The sequence below is a fragment of the Aulonocara sp. 'chitande type north' Nkhata Bay genome, linkage group LG11 (genome assembly GCF_057382095.1).
Source record: "Aulonocara sp. 'chitande type north' Nkhata Bay isolate Kocher_YH1m ecotype deep benthic linkage group LG11, A_spYH_male_GT1.1, whole genome shotgun sequence".
NCBI lineage: Eukaryota > Metazoa > Chordata > Actinopteri > Cichliformes > Cichlidae > Aulonocara > Aulonocara sp. 'chitande type north' Nkhata Bay.
This window is the reverse complement of record NC_141354.1, coordinates 7434251-7448172: the sequence shown is the minus strand read 5'-3', so window position 1 is coordinate 7448172 and position 13922 is coordinate 7434251. Positions and strand designations below refer to the sequence as shown.

Genomic DNA, 13922 nt, shown 5'->3' with positions numbered 1-13922 from the left:
GATTTCACTGATCAATTTGTGAATGGCTCATTAATCCGCTAGCTTGCACTAAGAGTGCTCACATAATTCAACAAAGATGTGTTAATGTTTTACCAGAACACAGCAGCTGGTCAGCAGAGGCCCCACACAATCACTGTGGCTTGACAGCCACAGCATGCATTCATGTTTATCTCGCTAAGTGAGCATATCTTTGTAGATGCCAGTGACCTAAAATCCTTTGTGATTCTGCAGAAGTTCATAATGGAAGCAGCAGCTGGCAGCAGGGTATTTAAGTCAACATCAGAGAAATACCCCAGCGAACTTGAAATAAAGTATCTTAGCTGGCTTCTTTTCACAAGTAAATGAATCTTTATGCAGGGCCCAGAATGAAAGGAAGACAAAAGCAAACAGAGATAGCAGACAAAATATATCTACACATATATGTATGTATTGTATGTAGAATTTATGACATGCTGGTGGTGGTGTGTGAAAAACATCCACAAACAAATGCAACCAAAGCCACAAAAATGACAGATAATAGAATAATTATTAAAAGAAAACTTCAGTCTCTGTGGTAATGTGCCACTAACAACTGGTCAAGTATCACATCCATGCCTTTTCCAGACTCTTACAGTAAATGCATCACACACATTGATGTAACCAGATTCTTACCCTGGATGGCATTACCTTGGCCTCCAGTAACACTGCGAGGAACCTTGGAGTCATTTTTGACCAGGATATGTCCTTCAATGCACAAGTTAAACAAATATTTAGGACTACTTTCTTCCATTTGCGCAACATCTCTAAAGTTAGAAATATTCTGTCTCAGAGTGACGCTGAAAAGCTAGTTCATGCATTTATTACTTCCAGGCTGGACTACTGCAATTCATTATTATCAGGATGTCCTCAAAACTCCCTGAAGCCTTCAGTTGATCCAAAATGCTGCAGCAAGAGTACTGACAGGGACTAGAATAGAGAGCATATTTCTCCTATACTGGCTTCCCTTCATTGGCTTCCTGTTAAATCCTGAATTGAATTCAAAATCTTGCTCCTCACATACAAGGTCTTGAATAATCAGGCCGCATCTTATCTTGATGGCCTTATAGTACCATATCACCCCATTAGAGCACTTCGCTCTCGCTCTGCAGGCCTACTTGTTGTTCCTAGAGTATTTAAAAGTAGAATGGGAGGCAGAGCCTTCAGTTTTCAGGCCCCTCTTCTGTGGAACCAGCTTCCAGTTTGAATTCAGGAGACAGACACTATCTCTACTTTAAAGATTAGGCTTAACACTTTCCTTTTCGCTAAAGCATATAGTTAGGGCTGGACCAGGTGACCCTGAATCCTCCCTTAGTTATGCTGCAATAGGTGTGAGCTGCTGGGGGATTCCCATGATGCACTGAGTGCATAACAATGCATAACATAATTATTCAGGGAGCGAAAACACATGGGCATTACTGAAAGACAAATATATATTTAGATAAAACAAAACAAAACACAACTGTTATACAGCGTGTGGAATTCTGACATTTATTTTAGTTGTCTGGTTGGTATTTACAGATGAAATATTTACAGATAATCAGACATCTTTGTTATTAAGTTGCATCACTTGTCTGATAGTGCTGTGAAAATTCCTGACAGATCCATCTGTGTCATAGGAAGGCTCTTTGCATACGCCGATCATTAATCACAAGTCCTTTCCCAGATTATGGATCTCATCCAGGACAAAGTCCAGGTCCTGCCTGCTGACCTGAGGACTGATCACAACCATCCTGAAGAAGTTGGCTTTTTCTCCAAGAGGCTGGTAGCCTGTCATCATGCTGCCTGTCTTCATCATTCGCTGTTTCACCACTGGGGCCACCTAGAGGAGCAGGGTAGAAACTGCAGTGACTTTTTACTCCATATTAATGTACCAAAAGCCGGCAGCAGTGTGTGAGAGGGTCACACTTTTCTTGTTTATCACAATAGAATTCATGCATTTGCCAAAGTAAAAGTGAATAATCTCTTCATGTCAGCATTAGAATACATTAAAATAACCCTCTGCAGTGATGAACTCCTTACAGTGTGGAGCTTCTTCCAGAGCTCAGGACTCTCGGGAAGGTTCCTCAGGCTTGGCGGAAGGTACCAGAAGCAAACGTTTGCAAATTCAGGCTGCAGAGAAAAACAGTTTAAATAATACTGCCTTAAAGATGGAAATGAAGGTTAGCTTTAGGGGTTTAGTTTCAAGTCATGTATGAATATGCAAGTACGTACTTCCAGCACAAGACGGAATCCTTCTCTTTTCTTGATCTCCTCTGCAAGATACCTACAATTGCATCACGTCAGGTTTCAGTGTTCAGTTTAAAAAAGAGACAGAAATCAAAATGTCTTCTTGACTGATCTGAAATTTTAATATTACAATGAAACGTGGTTGCACTGCCTTCTACATTAAGGAAACTGGGAAAACTGTACTTGTTATCAGCAGTCATGGCTGTGAGACAGTAAACGTAAAAGTTAAATATAACTTTACTGTGAAGGACAACTGATAATTTCTATTTGCCCACACTGACCTTGCCATGGCGAGGGCTCTGTCCACCCTCTGCTCCAGCTCTCTGCTTCCCAAAGCCTTCCACATGAGCCAGAACTTGAAGGCGTCTGGCTTCCTGCTGCACTGCACCGACTTGTCCCCCGTGTCGTAGCTGACATCGTAGAACTTGTCCTGCTGGAAGAGATAGGAGGCCCGAGCAGAGTGGCAGCGCTGCAGGAGACTCTGAGGGAGCAGAGTGAGGAAGACTTAACAAGAAAAAAGAAATTTAATCTCTTATGATTATACTGAAATGAAAACACAGGATAGAGGATGTAAAGGGCATCTGTCCCAGCTGAACACCTGACTCACATTCTGTTGATGTGGCACATCATTGTGGATCATTGTGACATTGCTGTCACTCTTGCTGGTTTTACTGGTGGTATTCGTTTTTTCATTCAGCAAATATGACTTATCAGACTTATCAGACTCACCGTTTTGTCTCTGACCAGGAAAGCAGAGCACTGCAGAGAGGCCATCAGCATCTTGTGAGGGTTCCAAGCAACAGAGTCAACTCTTTATCAAACAAATGAAAGATGACAGAGCGAGGTTACATTCCACCTCAGTAGGATGCAGTTCTACAAGTTTACGTTCTTCTTTGAAGCCCAAATTTACCAGTAACAGAAAAGTTGGTTTGCAGATGTATAGATAGTATGTCTTGATCTTTTGATAAAGAATGAAAATCACAAGATAAAATTATAGGGACTACAATAAAAATCTGCACGATTAAATGACAACGCTTACTTGTAGAAATTAAAATATATTTCTATGTATTATACAGAGAGTTGCAGTTGTGTGTCACGCTGAAAAAAATCAGCTACTACATTGTATGCTTAGGGGGATTTGTACGTAGTGTTTACCTGTGGATGCCCTTTAACAAGTGTTTATGCTTCTTAGACATGATAGCTGCTCCTCCCCAACATGCCTGAGCACAGACAGACAGAAGAGGAAAGTACTGATGAGCAACGCTGAGCGACAGGAGGGATTAAATGAACGACTTGATTAAATAATGAGCTCACATCCACATGTAGCCACAAGTTGTGCTTCTCACAGATGTCAGCAATTTCGTCGATGGGATCGAAGGCTCCGAGCACCGTGGTTCCTGCGGTGGCGTTTACCATGAAGGGAACTGCACCCTGTGCACACAGAATGAGATATTATCCTTTGGCTCATTTCCCATTTCAAGACTCTTTGTATGGTAGCTCAGGAAAATAAGATGGTTGACTAACCTCACTTTTTGCCAACTTTATTTTCTCCTCAAGGGCTGAGGGAATCATCCTTCCTCTGAAAAAGACACGAGACAACCTCAATTCAGTCACTCTACTCTGTCTCTCTGCATTCATAGATTATCAGGAATTTTAAAGAAAAAAGGAAAGTGCGTGAAACAGACAGTGCACCTCTCATCAGTTGGGACAGTATAAACATTCTTCGTGCCGATCCCCATTAAAGCTGCTCCTTTGGAAATGGAGTAATGACACTGAAAGAGATTAAGCAAGAGTTTGTCAGTAAATATGCATGCCTGTGCTGGTTGCCGGCTTCCACAACCACACCAAATACTTCCAGATAACTCATGGGTTTTATTTTAATGTTTCCTAATGAATTACTCTTTAATCTTGAATGAAGCAAGGAAACCGTTTACTTCAGTTAATATTTGTATGAAACAGGCTACAGTATCACTGCTTTCCAGCATTAAACTTGTGCATTCAGCTCAGTTCGTTTGTATTTCTAAAGGACCGAATCACAATAGTTGCTTCAAGGTGCTTTACATGTACATTCTAAGGTAAAGTCCCTACAATATTTCAGAGAAAACCCCAACAATCATATGACCCCCTATGAGCAAGGCAAAGAAAAACTCCCTTTTAACAGGAAGAAACCTCAGAAAGAACCAGGTTCAGGTTAAGGGAGGGGTGGTCATCTATGTGATCTATGTGTTGGAGGTAAGTTATACTGAGTATTATTATATTGCTTGTTTGTAGTGAATCTTATGCAGGCAGTGACATCTTTTCTGGAAAACCAGCTAATAACACTCTAGGCTTACCCTAATTCTTATCCACACTTACCTCCTGGGACGTTAATATGACCAGTCGCGGAGCAGAAAACATGCCAACCTCTTTGAAATCTGGGCAGTAGCGGTACCTGGCCAAGTTCACAGCATATATGTTGGACAATGAGCCACCTGAAAGGTAATTGTCCCAAGATGACTTTACTTGTTAAGATAAAGATCTTTCTTGATTTCAAACATCCCATTTATTGATGTCCAGTTGGACACACAAGTATAAAGTTGAGTGTACCTGGGTTAAAGATTCCATCACCTCCTTCTTCCCAGCCAATCACCTTGATCATCTTTCTGAGCACAGCATCCTCCATTAAGGTAAACACTGGAGCCACCTCATATGTGTACCTGATGGAAACCACATATGCGTATGATTTAATGTGTAGTGTAGTTCCTGACAGAGCAGTGGACAGCATAAATATCTCCATGTGTGACTTACAGGTTTACAGTAAGTTGTATGACTCACAGATTGGTTTTGACTGCTTCAGCAATGAAGCTTGCCACCATAGAGTAGGGCTCCATCCCTGCGTACAGCTGATTGAAGAAACGGGGATGACCTACAGAGATGGGACAGAAATACAGTACACAGCTAGGATCATATACTAACTATTAGTGTGGCTTTCCTTTTAATTTGATAACATTTGTGCTGAATCATACACTTCATATTGGTGCAATGCAAATTTGTGTCACAGTCACTCAGTATGCAAGCACATCGATGAACAATTATGTATCTGGCTGTCAGGAGACCTACTTAGAGGCTCCTCTGATCTTGAAATTTGGGAAGTCGTCAAATTTGTCAGATCTTAACACTTTCTCCTCTTAAATTTTAAATCCAAGAGCATTGCATATAGACAGCTTACATCAAATCTGTCTGTAGAGCCCAGAGATATTCATTTTGTCTTCAGTTACTGACTGATTGTGCTTTTTCATGTCCTGTAAGCTGGGGCATTGAACAGATTGCTTCATTGAGCACTGATGATAATTATTACACAATCAGGTATATATTGCATGGCATATGGCTTGTGGGAAACAGAAGAAGCACCAAAAGTGAAGCTGTCATCATTAGAAATCAGTATGACAAATTGTAAAGGCAAGAAAATGTTTAGTTCAAATTTATGTTCAGTTTAAGTTTACAATAAGAGTTCTGGTTTGTTTCTTTTTGGTTTGGGCACATCATGTTAGTTGTTTTTCCTCCAAAGCAGGTGCTTAAAAATGCACATAACATAAATACACACCGTTATATACTGTAGGCAGTCGCTGAAAGTTATGAACACTCACTGGTCTTGACACTATATCTGATGGCATCTCTGCATCTCTGCAAGATCTCAGACTCCGGCTCTCCTCTGTCTCTCAGCTCGAGGTCCAGCAGCTTCTTCAGCTGCTCGGGGGAGTGCCACTCACAAACCTGGAAAACAGGCACAGAGGTGTCACTGTCAAGGTCAACCAATAACCATACTTGAAGCATATTTGACACTATCCACCATCTAAAGAGACAAAACTAAAAAAAAGCATGTTAAATATAAATTAAATATAAATATATATACATATAATTTGATTACTTTAGACAGAAACAAACAATATAATTATAACTTTAAGATTCAGTTCTGTTGTTAATGTTTTTTAAATGCTGCTGATTTTAAATGCAACCACTAACCAGTGCTTTTCCTTATTGTTGGTCATTTACATACTGTTACAGTGATGGATGTTTATATTAAATATAACTACAGTGTCAGCTCACAGCTTTGTCTTTGTTCTGTATGACGGGTCGATGTCTTTAAAATGTGAGAACACCAACCTTTGTTAGGGAGGGCCAGCCAATCACAGGTAAGTTGGTCTATAATATATATGGTTTAACAAGTAAACAAAAACAAGCTAATACAGCTCAAACTTAAGGGCTGTGCCAAAGCACGGTGTAAGATAAAATAATCAAGGATTTTATAATCCCCTGCAATTAAATGGAATTTGAATGAATAATTAAAATGTAATTATATTTTCATGCAAATTCGCAAATACTTAAATGTAGGTACACTATAATAAATATGTCAGGTTGCTACACGAAACAAAGAATATTTAAACTGTAAGTAAGTGTATGTAGTCTTTAAATAGTCATAATTAATTTTAGGTGGTGCATGTGTAATTTTAAGTCTTGCATAACTTCAGGTGTGTTACAGCAAGTGTAACAAATTATTATAATCGTTTTAAGTACTGCCAAGCTAATTTCTTGGTAATTTTTTGGAATAACATCATGCATTGTAAGTGCGCTGCACTTTCCTGTAAACTCCTTTTGAAATTCAAATGTTTGCTGTGAGACAACAGTGCTAATCACCACACCACCGTGCTGCCATCCGTGTAAAATTACTTACACTATAACTGTTTCTTGTAAAAAACAAACTTGTTATCCCCTTATTCTAGAGTGCCAACTTTTAAATATTTATAGGTAAATATAATTGCACTGTACTTTCAAAGAAAGTAGTTGGAATTCCATGTTTTAAATCCATTTTAAATACCCTGGATTTCAAATAATAAATAAATACAACAATGCGTTACCTTCTCTTGGACGTTAGTGGCCTTCTTCACTGCCTCGTCCACAATGATTTCCATTGCTTGTCTGATAAAGGACTCTGCTATTTGTTCATCTGCAGTGGAGCTGCTCACATCAAAGCTGCCAGCTGGAGAACATTTTTCAGGTTGTGTCACAGGGGCCTGGCTTTCGCAGGACTTCACACCTTAAAAGAAAAAAGAAAAAAATGGGCCTTACTCTGTCTCATAAGTACAACATTTTTTTGTCCCCTTGTTGCATAAAATAAAAGAAAGGAACAACACATGTCACTTCATTACCCAGTCCTGCTTCTAGTTTCTTAATTTTCCCTCTGATTCCAACGATTTCTTGATTCACTTCAAATTCATTTCGAGGCATTAAGATCATGAATGAAAGAAACAGCTTTCATGTGATGGCAGCTTTATACATTTGTGATTTTACACAAATGTTACTTCCAGTTTAATGTTGCATAATTATCATAAAAAAATAAAGCAGCTGCATAAATGCACATATTTGGCAGGATCCATCTGCTCTGCCCTTCTAAATGCACATGTGGGGAACCAAAAAGGCAGAGAGAGCACAGAAAACATGAAAAGAAGGAACAGTGGAGGGAGGTGGGTTTGCAAAGCAGCATGTCGAGGCAGCAGCGACTCCATGCAGGTTGGAGCAGCATAAATAGCACACACCATATCTAATTTGCCAATAGGATGCACATAACATATCAGCCGAGTCATCAGATAATGTGGGCTGGCACTGAGATGAGCTGATAGGCTGATTGCAGCCCTTCCTGACTCTGCGGATTGCTTGAACTAACCCTGTGCTCAAGCGTCACCTGCCACTTAACTGTACTTTACGTTACCTTTTCCCTGTGTAAGTGTAACTTTAAAATCTCACTGTGCTATGCCCTCTCATGTCTTATCATATCTTTCTTGCACTCTTTTGGCATGATTGTCCAAGTTGTCACCTGACCTCTGAGCTGACTGACCTCTGGCCTTGTCAGTTATGGCAACAGTCCAAATTGTAGGACTTAATGAACTCAGTCACCCTCAAAACAAACTGCTGCTTATCTTTTGAACTCCATTCCAGTAATTCAATTAAAGACAAATGTTACTTTTCAATTTGAAAAGAACAATTTCAAATTCAGTTTTTTTCCTTTTAGCGTTATCTCAAGGCCGGGCTATTTCCAGCAGATACAGAGCAGTGCAGAGAGATAACAAATAGAATATTTAAAGGTCTTTAAAGCGACAAGTTTAGATGTGTGGAAGGCTTTCTGAGGAACTGAGTTAAAGAATTCAAAATCCTTTTTTACTTTTTAAAATGTTTTTCCTTCCCTCTGAGTGTTGTTCCAAAATTTGATGAGGTTATCAAGCTCAAAACATCATTTTTAGTTGTTATTCTTGCAGGAATACTGATTGATTTCTACTGTGCATGAATAAAATATAAAGAATAAAAATACAAAATGACTTTAAACATATCAGAGCATTACATTTATGAAAGAATATAATTTATAGCGCCTAAAAAGATGCAGCATGTGCTAGTTTGTGCTAAGTGAAGTGCATATAACATAAGTGTTATAAGTGATCTTTTGCAAACTAAACTAAAAGTTCCACTGAAAAAGTCTTACCATTAATGTGTCTCTCCATATTTGATGAAATTTCCCAGCTGTGATGCTGCCTTATTTTGTGCCTCTTCTTTATTGCACATTACCACTAAGCCGTCCTATTTATACACAGAAGGACGGACTCTTCTGATGTCATGGAATTTCCCAGATCTGGGTTTGGATGCACAGTAATCAGTAACATCTGCACCACTACACAAACTTACCAGCTAATACCACTGATAGTTATGCTGACTTATGTTTTTACTGTACCTTACTGTTCTTTGATTGGAGGTTAAAAAAGAAACCCTGCACAATGCAGCTGTACAGTTATGGCCGTGAAACACAGAAATAGACGTGCAAAAGTGCATCAAAGAGAAGTGCAATTGATCTCAAGGTTGTGTAACAAACGTTTAGGTAGCTGCATGCAGCTGAGCACCACCAAACTGCTGGACTGAACATTGTCCTTTTACCCCTGTTGTGGAAAATTACTGAAACTGCCCTTACTGTGGAAAGTTACAGAATCTCTCAATTTCGGTTATGTGGTGTATTTTATTGATAGCTAAAAAAAAAAAAAAAAAACATAATTAAATGCATGAGCTTCAGCAATTAGCAACAGCAAAAAAAGCAAAATGATGTGCACAAAAAGTCCTAGACAGGACATGAGAAGGAGTATTTTTTGTGTGTGTTGGAAAAGGACTCCAAGTGGTTAATCTTTAGCTTAAAATATAATGAAAACACATTTCTGGCCAAGGTGGCGTGTGCATTACAAGGATGCTCAGAAGTGGCAGAAACAGCGATGATTATAACTAGGATGATAATGACAGTTACAGAATGCATTCGCTTCAACTGGGTTGACAAATGAAGCCAAAAACTGCACTTCCTCAAGCTGCCACTTGAGGATTGCTCCAATGAGTGTGGACTCACACAATGGCCAACTTTACAGCATTAAACAGCACGTTTACAGCGTGTATGGACAACCTCTCCTTCATAGAAACTGTAAGGCGGGTGAAAAGAAATCATCACAGAGTTATACTGATAAGGCCTTCAGTTAAGCCTGCGGCTCCTTTGATTGACAGGTGTTCCAGCACTGGCAGTTGTAACCCATGGTGTTTCACTCCTTCTAAATCAAGTCACTGATGTGGACGTCTCAACCATGTTTGTGGCGTTGGCGCCTTTTGGATAATTTTTAATGGGAGTTTTGGTGAGCAGCATTCTAGTATTTTATTAGTCTGTTACTTAGCATTATATCCTGCCGGGCATGCATTGAGTTGGATCCATGCATAGCAAAAGTCCAGTAGCAGTTTTTTTCCCTTTAACCTCTTGCCTTTATCAGACAGCTGATTTGGGGAAAAAAATCATTAAAGAATGATAAAGTTCATACAGTTTGTAACCCTTACCCATTATTGAACCTACATGCAACGTGGAGCAGTTGAGCAATAAAGCCCTGCAGCTTTAGTACAGCACTGTAACAGGTTTATGCTGCTGCAGACCCACAACCATCCTGAATCCTCTGCTACTGATTTATTGCCTTCCTAGAGAGAAGGAGGGGCTTCTTAGAAACTGGAGCCTTCATCTTAGAGATAAGATAAGAAATAAGCGGCATCAATATCCCTTAACGCAATCCAGAGACAAAGTTTTAAATGGAAAAGATTGATTTATCATTAACTATTAATTATAGTCCTGGGAGCTCATGCAAAAATGTAAAATGCCATTTACTTTTAACCCTCTCATGCACAACCAAGTCCTGCAGTGGTACTTCTGAGTAAAAAAACTCATAAAATATGTATGTGGGGTAGTCAGGTTGTTAGTTTTTAATTGTTGCAAATCTGCAACGCCTGCCTTGAGAGGGTTAAAAAATGTTTCCAAACACACTGATCCTGTTAAAAAAGTGTCCACAGCTGTTTTGCCACTTTGTTGGCTGCAGTCTCATCTATTTTTCATCTTTTTTCGTTTTGCACTTCTTTGTCTTCATGACTGTTAGGACCTCCAAGCCTGTAGTTATGTCTTTAAGTCTGACATCATTAGCCATGTCTGGGCCCAAACTCCGCTGCAGGTCCATATATCAAACGATCACTATGGCATTACTGAGAGTTGAAAAACTGTCTAAAGTCTTCCATCTTTAATAAAATGATCAGCGTTCTGCTCTACCAGGTGTAACAATTGAGTTTAACATCCAGGCATCCATGAAAACGGAATTTATGACATTTAACGGAGTTAGAAGTTAGCAGGAAGTTAGCTCGCTAGCTTCTATCTAAATACAATATAGCATGTCCTGACTGCGGGGTTTTGGAAATTAAAACGTACAGCTCTGTTATCACTTCCAACATAAATGAAAACAGAAAGCTAAACAGCAGTGACGTTTGTAGGGTTACTGAAGTTTGGGTAGCTGATATATAATGATGTGCTACGTGACCGCTAGTGACACAGCTATGTTAGCATAATATAAACAAGCTAACTGTTTTTCCACTCGATAAAAGTTAACGTGAGTGTTCTCGGTGGTCAGGAACAAATGTAATCGCATGGCAGGATGCTGTAAAAGGACCAAACTTCAGCCAGGAGAACAACTGAGATAATCCATCCACAATACGAGGTTAGTCATTCATATACTGCTGCATGGGCTGGGCTGTAGTTACATCCTAAGGTTTTAAAAACTGAGCTTAAATAAATGATTAGCGGTAATAAAAGCCGAGGGAGGTCAACAGTGATCACTGACTGTTTTAGGAGCTTTTTGAGATCAAATAGAAGAAAATACAAAACATTAAACATGTTAACAACACAAAAGCCATATTAAACGCAGACTACTTTAGGCCCGGAAGTAGGATTCCTCACGTCATCACTTAACGACCGGATTAAATTTAACATCCAGGCATCCATGAAAACTGAATTTATGACATTTAACGGAGTTAGAAGTTAGCAGGGAGTTAGCTCGCTAGCTTCCATCTAAATATAATATACCATGTTCTGACTGAGGGATTCTGAAAAAATTTAAACGTACAGCTCTGCTATCACTTCCAACATAAATGAAGACAGGAAAGTAAACAGCAGCGACGTTTGTAGGGTTACTGAAGTTGGGCTAGCTGGTTTAAAATGATGTGCTACATGATCGCTAGCGTGACAAAGCTATGTTAGCATAACATAAACAGTAAAGCTGAAGGACAAACACTAATGAACGGAGGACTTTTTTCCACTCGTTAAAAGTTAATGTGAGGGTTCCCAATGGTTAGGGGCAAATGCAGGATGCTGTAAACAGACCAAATGTCAGTCAGGAGAACCACAGAGATAATCCATCCACAATACGAGGTTAGTCATTAATATACTGCTGCATGGGCTGGGTTGTAGTTACATATAAGGGTTTAAAAACTAAGCTTTAAAATGATTAGTGGTAATAAAAACCGAGAGAAGCCGACAGTGATCATTGACTGTTTTTAGGGGCTTGTTGAGATTAAATAGAACAAGATACAAAGCATTAAAACATGTTAAAAACACAACACACAACATGCAGACTACTTTGGGCCCGGAAGCAGGATTCATCAGGTCATCACTTAAAGACCGGATTCATTATCAGTTAGAGCTCCTCCTCATCTTTTCTTCTTCTTCTTCTTCTTCTTCTTCTTCTTCTTCTTCTTCTTCTTCGGTGCAACCATATAAATACAGTGTACCCCTTTGGCCCTTTTCTACAATTCCCCTGTAGGAGAGGTTGGTGTCATTTCTTTCCCAACACTGTAAAATGCTCATATAATGTATATTTATCCACCCTGTTTCTGATTGTGATTTTAGTTCAGTTATTGTCATCATTGTGCCTGTTTTTGTTAGATGCTAGAAATGTGCAGTATGTGTGTGCCACAAATGTGTTTTAGGGGCCATTAATGCTAGGATGAATATATAATTCTGGCTAGCTTGGAAGCTGTGATGGGTTGAGCTAACCCTCTTCCCCACTGTTTGTATTTGGTCGTAGGAGCTGGAGCGAGCAAGTTATTTATTTGGAGGTCTTTCTTTCTTTTACCTTTCTTTGTCAGGTATGTCGGATTTGTGTTGGTGTTTTTCTTTTAATCTTATGTCAAATATGTTCCATGTAAGTTCATCCTTTATGTTTAATGTAAAAATAAATGCAGCCCTTTTCCTGTGGGAGAGGAGCTGGAGCGGCAAGTTATTTACTTGGAGGTCTTTCTTTCTTTTACCTTTCTTTGTCAGACACAACGCAAGAACTGCTATGTTTATTGCTATTTTCTGTTATTACTTGCACATCATTAAGGTAATAATACTTCCTTGCTTTTACTTAGAATTATGACTGCAGGTCATATGTGCATATGGGCCAGTCGGGTAAACCAGCTTTCTCACCGAGACAGACTCATGAACTAGCCACTGTGAAGCCACTCTCTAGAATACCACTTTCACAGGGACTCAAGTAAGCTAGGGGCTAAGGCGTCCCCCAAAGTTCACATTTAAACGTTGTCATTTTTTGTCTAGATGCTAGTGTTAATAATTATTTTAGTTGTTTTTCTCAGCTTACTCCTACAGGATTATCCTGTGAGCAACCTCTGTGCCGTGCAATGGTATAAATAGGAATTTGAACGTGTCTCCTTTAATTGACTCTGGTGGAACGCATTTTAAGGTTTCAGTGTTTGATCACTGCCATGTTGGTATTTAGAGCCACAGGTGACAAGCTTTGACAAAGAGGGTGGAGTTTCATTGGCAATCTTGGATAACGAGGTGTATCCACAGATCTGGGTACATCCCAAAAGCACAGCTAGTTGCTAGTTATGCTGAGCAATAGACAGATTAAAGGGCAGAATTTTACTCACTAAAACTGGAGCACAAACCTTTCTATCTGTCACACAATCCATTTGCATCACCATCATCATAAGTGTCTCAAAATAATATAGTTAAAGCCTAGAAGACAACTGCTGGCTATAGCAGGCATCCACCTGTATATCAGCGTGCTTATGTTCCTAAAATTAAGCCTTAATGAAGTTTAAGTAAGTCATTAGATTTCACCCACTGTAAATTTGTTTAAAGAGGAAAATAGCTATTTTTGTATGAGGCTGCAAATACTCTTGGTTCTGCTGGATATTTAAAGTGTGGGAATCCATGGAGATGACTCTTTCAGAGGTAATGCAGTTCTTGCATTTCTGCTGCAGAGGATGCAGCTTGGATAAACTGTAGCTGCAGGTTTGACTGTTGCAGTGGGATG

The 13922-nt window shown here is 39.4% G+C and overlaps 1 protein-coding gene across 1 annotated transcript; it reads right to left on the bottom strand.

Annotated features, from left to right (window-relative positions):
- Positions 1–1469: 1469 nt before the first annotated feature.
- Positions 1470–8858, bottom strand: LOC147318406 (acidic amino acid decarboxylase GADL1-like). The gene is made up of 15 exons (XM_086310330.1): positions 8756–8858; positions 7140–7318; positions 5871–5997; positions 5059–5149; positions 4831–4940; positions 4600–4715; positions 3937–4016; positions 3769–3823; positions 3559–3675; positions 3400–3464; positions 2974–3055; positions 2526–2725; positions 2230–2281; positions 2038–2127; positions 1470–1837 (listed from the first exon to the last, which is right to left on the bottom strand). The coding sequence occupies exons 1-15, from the start codon at positions 8772–8774 to the stop codon at positions 1664–1666; spliced, it is 1557 nt and encodes a 518-aa protein (XP_086166456.1). The 5' UTR covers positions 8775–8858; the 3' UTR covers positions 1470–1663.
- Positions 8859–13922: the final 5064 nt, after the last annotated feature.